The following is a 4,089-nucleotide window of genomic DNA, read 5'->3' on the forward strand; positions in this document are numbered from 1 at the left end:
ACATCCAGTGGGGCTTGAGCCAGTAGGACTCATTGGTTGCAGTTCTCCCATTTGCCAGAGGTGGCAGTATGAACACAGCAGCTGCCTAGGAGCCACCCAACCTGGCTTCCAGACCTGTGGATCCTCCCACCTGTTGGTTCTCAACTAGGGGGTCCTGAGTCTTGGGATAGGGGGTCATGAACAGGAATCAGGGGGTCACAACCGCCCTCTCCTTCCCTCATTGCTAAGTCAGGGAGGGGCCCAGTATGGAAAAGGTTGAGCGCCAATGATCTAACCTCCAGGCCATACTCCCTCCCCCATCCTTGACTAGAGCTGTTCACTCGTGACTCCAAGCCCTGGCCCCACACTGCTCCACTGCAGGCAAATTTCACCTTTGCTTTATAAATATAACGTGGTTTTTCAACCTTCTCCCTTTTACTTCCAGCTGCAAAGGGTTGGGGTTGGATTATTTTAATTGGGAATTGATATCGCCAGAGACATGCTGCTGAGACCCTCATCCCCCAGATCAGGGATCACTCTTGCAAAAGCTTCAGAGAGACAGCCCAGAGCATTCAAAGATGTGTAGGCCCAGACATAGTTGTTAACACGTCACATTTTATGATTTTGAATCCTAAATCCTCATGAACAGGCACAGCCAAATATTTCAATTGCATTTTGTATTTTGTTTGATCAAAAAAAATTGACATTGATTTAACTTAAGCACAAATAATTTAAATATAATAAATTGTTGCTCTAGTTCAAAAATAAACATTACAAATAATATATTAAAATAAATTCTTTGTGGGAGGAGCAATTGCCACCCGCGACCCCCGAGGACTTTCGGGACGGTTGCCAGCAGCTATTCCCATCAGGGGCTCGTCAGTTTTGTTTCACGTGCTTGACATGCTCCTGGACCCATCGTGCGTTAGGATCGGAGCAGACTTCACGGCCTTTTTTCGTGGTAAAGCTGCAGAGATAAAAACTCAGTTCAGAATCTTCACAGGGAGAAGAAGGAAAGTGGATCCCCTGGGACACAAGCTACGGCCGAGCTGGTCGTGGAGACCAGATGGATTCTGTGTTTGCCAACAAGACTGAGCATTGTTAAGAATAGTCAGCCAGTGAGGACTCTGCTTTTATAAAGGTGAAACCTTCATGGTGGATAAGCTGATCTGTGCCTGGCTGCAGCACATGTCAGGCCTATTGTCTCAGCCAATGAGAATGCAGTAGATCAATAAAGTTCCAGCGAGTGCCTGTCACTCAGCTGTAGCACCATCCCCCAGACACAGGGATTTCAGCTGCCTCAGATTTGGAGATCATGAGGATAAAATCCCACTGTCACTGGATCAGCGTCTCCAGCTTAGACGTTACCACCTGGGCTCACCCCAGCAGGTGACTTTACCCCGGTGCAATGTCCAGCTCTTGACATAAGGGACATCCTCCTAAATTCTGGTCCCACTGAGCCACTATCCTGGCTCCATGCATATCCCTTCTGCTGACTCATTTCTTCCTCCATGCCCATGCAATGAATATCAGTGATCATCTAAAATAGTGCAGATCCCTAACCTGAGTGACCCGGGGGATCACTGCTGCAACCCTTCTTCTTCCTCAGTCTGTCCCCTGCCCACCCTTTGTTACTCTCACTAGTGGTTTGCTTGCAGTTTAGAGCCGCAGCAGGTGTGGCTATGCCCATTTACCCCAGCTGTGGCTCTGGCCCCGTCTGCCCCTACTGGAATGCTCAAGATACCCCAGCTTTCTTGCTGCCCTCTGAGGCCCTGCTTTCTGCTTAAAGAGAGCTGCATGAGAATGCTTTCCCAAACCCCTGCTGCTGAGTTACTCAGGGAACTGAAAGCTGTGTCAGTCCCTGATACAAGAACCCAGAGCAAGGGCTAAAGCATGAACCTTCTTCATGGGTCTGCAAAACATCAATCCCGCCTTGCTCTCTGTAGATACCTATTGTAGGTATTTTGAAGGCCTCTAGAATTGTGGCATCCAAGGGTCACAGGGGAATGTGGAGAACTTTTGAATAATTGTCTTTTATCCCAGGATTAAAAATGCCTATGACATTTGTTTTACAAGAACCCTGCAGATTCCCTCCCCCATCTGTTCATCCTATGGGGTTGTTTCTCTGCATGAACATAGAATGTCTGGCAGAAAATCATACTCACATTACAGCCGGCAAGGAGCACTTGCTGCTGGTGTGCCGGTACTTTGCCACAAGGCTCCGTGGGATTGGCTTGGCAACATGGCTGAAGCAGCAGGAAGTTGGGGTGTTGACGCCATCTGGAAGGAAAGAAGAGACTTGCATGACGATTCTCTCTAACCCCTCGCTGATGGTGTCTGAGGATCTGAAGGCTTCTCCTGAAGTCTCAATAGGGTTAACTGACCCTCAGCTCCACCCCTTGTTGTCACTGCTCACAGGCATCTCAGAGAAGGAAGACCCCTGAGATAGTTCAGCTAGACCAACTGAAGTTTATGACTGTTGCATGGGCTCCCTCCCAACCAGGCTGGGTCAGTAAAAGCTGCAGTGTCAGAATGGGGAACACACCTTCCTACACCTGAAACCAACCTTGACGTAGTCTGAACCTCAGTGAAAGTGAGAGCTCCGAGTGAGAGCTGCAGAGAGGCAGAAAAGAAACAGGACTTACCAAGCTGAGATTGGACCTGGGAGCAGAGGGCAGCGATGAGAATAGTGAAGGCAGCCACACAGACCTTCATGCTTATGCTGGGTGAGGAGGAGCGGCAGCAGCTGGACCAGAGCTGGGATTCTTTCAAGTTCTCCTCCTTTCTCTGATGCTGAACCACAGGCCCTTGTGCCGGCTTTATACAGCAGCATTTTAGGGAAACGCACACATCATACCAAGTCAATGATGACACACAGACCCAAATTTTGCTGAGTTGAGAAATCAAAGAGGAAGTTGAAATCTAGAGTGACTCTCAAATTCCATTTCAGAGTTTAGGTCATCAAAAGTCCTGGAAAAAGGAGAAAGGAAGCGAGGACATGAGTCCCTCATGGTAATGGTGGCAGGTTTGTCTTTGAACTAACACACCTGCCTTTGGCGGGAACTAGGTGTGACACAAGACACAAAATGAAATCTGAAGTCTTGAGTCCCTAATTCAAATCCAGCCCAGGTTATTGATGATTGAAGGTCATTACCATAAGCTTCTGGGGACAGGAACCTACTGTCTGTGTGAAGCTCTTTGGGGTAGGGGGCGTCTTTTTCTTCTCCACTGATGAGGATTCCACAACCTCCCTTGGAAACCTGTTCCAGAGCTTAACTACCCTTATAGCTAGAAAAATTTTCCTGATATCAAATCTAAATCTCCCTTGCTGCAGATTTAAGCCTGTTGCTTCTTGTCCTACCTCCAGCAGACCCAGAGAACAACTGATCACTGTCCTCTTTGTAACAACCCTTAACATATTTCACGACTGTTATCGCATCCACCCTCACATTTCTTTTCTCAAGGCTAAACATACCCAGTTTTTAAAATCTTTCCTCATACATCACATTTTCTAAGCCATCTTTCTTGAAGTGTAGTGCCCAACAATGGACACAGGACTCCAGCTGAGGTCTCTCGAGTCCCGAGCAGAGCAGGACAATTACCTCCTGTGTCTTACATACAACACTCCTCTTAATACATCTCAGAACGATATTGGTCTTTTTTGCAACTGTTTCACATTGCTGACTCTTATTCAATTTGTGATCCACTGTCACCTCCAGATCTTTTTCAGCAGTACTGACACCTAAGAGTTAGTCCCCTTTTGTAGTTGTGCATTTGATTTTTCCTCCCTAGGTGTAGTACTTGGCACTTGTCTTTACTACATTTCATCTTATTGATATCAGACTTTTCCAACTTCTCAAGATCATTTTGAATTCTAATCCTATCCTCCAAAGTGCTTGCAATCCTTCCCGACTTGGTGTCATTGCAAATTTTAGAAAGGTTTCAGAGTAGCAGCCATGTTAGTCTGTATCCACAAAAAGAAAAGGTGGACTTGTGGCACCTTTGAGACTAACAAATTTATTTGAGCATAAGCTTTCGTGAGCTACAGCCCACTTCATCGGATGCATGCAGTGGACTTTTAGAATTTTAGAAAACATACTGTCCCTCCAT

General features: G+C 46.8%; 1 protein-coding gene across 1 annotated transcript; it reads right to left on the reverse strand.

The window, feature by feature from the left end:
• Window positions 1–580: 580 nt before the first annotated feature.
• Window positions 581–2,781, reverse strand: LOC119844683 (C-C motif chemokine 3-like). Its single transcript, XM_038375883.2, has 3 exons — window positions 2,625–2,781; window positions 2,145–2,259; window positions 581–946 (listed from the first exon to the last, which is right to left on the reverse strand). Exons 1-3 carry the CDS (start codon window positions 2,692–2,694, stop codon window positions 859–861), a joined length of 273 nt encoding a protein of 90 aa, XP_038231811.1. The 5' UTR covers window positions 2,695–2,781; the 3' UTR covers window positions 581–858.
• Window positions 2,782–4,089: the final 1,308 nt, after the last annotated feature.

This window comes from Dermochelys coriacea, chromosome 17, assembly GCF_009764565.3.
Source record: "Dermochelys coriacea isolate rDerCor1 chromosome 17, rDerCor1.pri.v4, whole genome shotgun sequence".
NCBI lineage: Eukaryota > Metazoa > Chordata > Testudines > Dermochelyidae > Dermochelys > Dermochelys coriacea.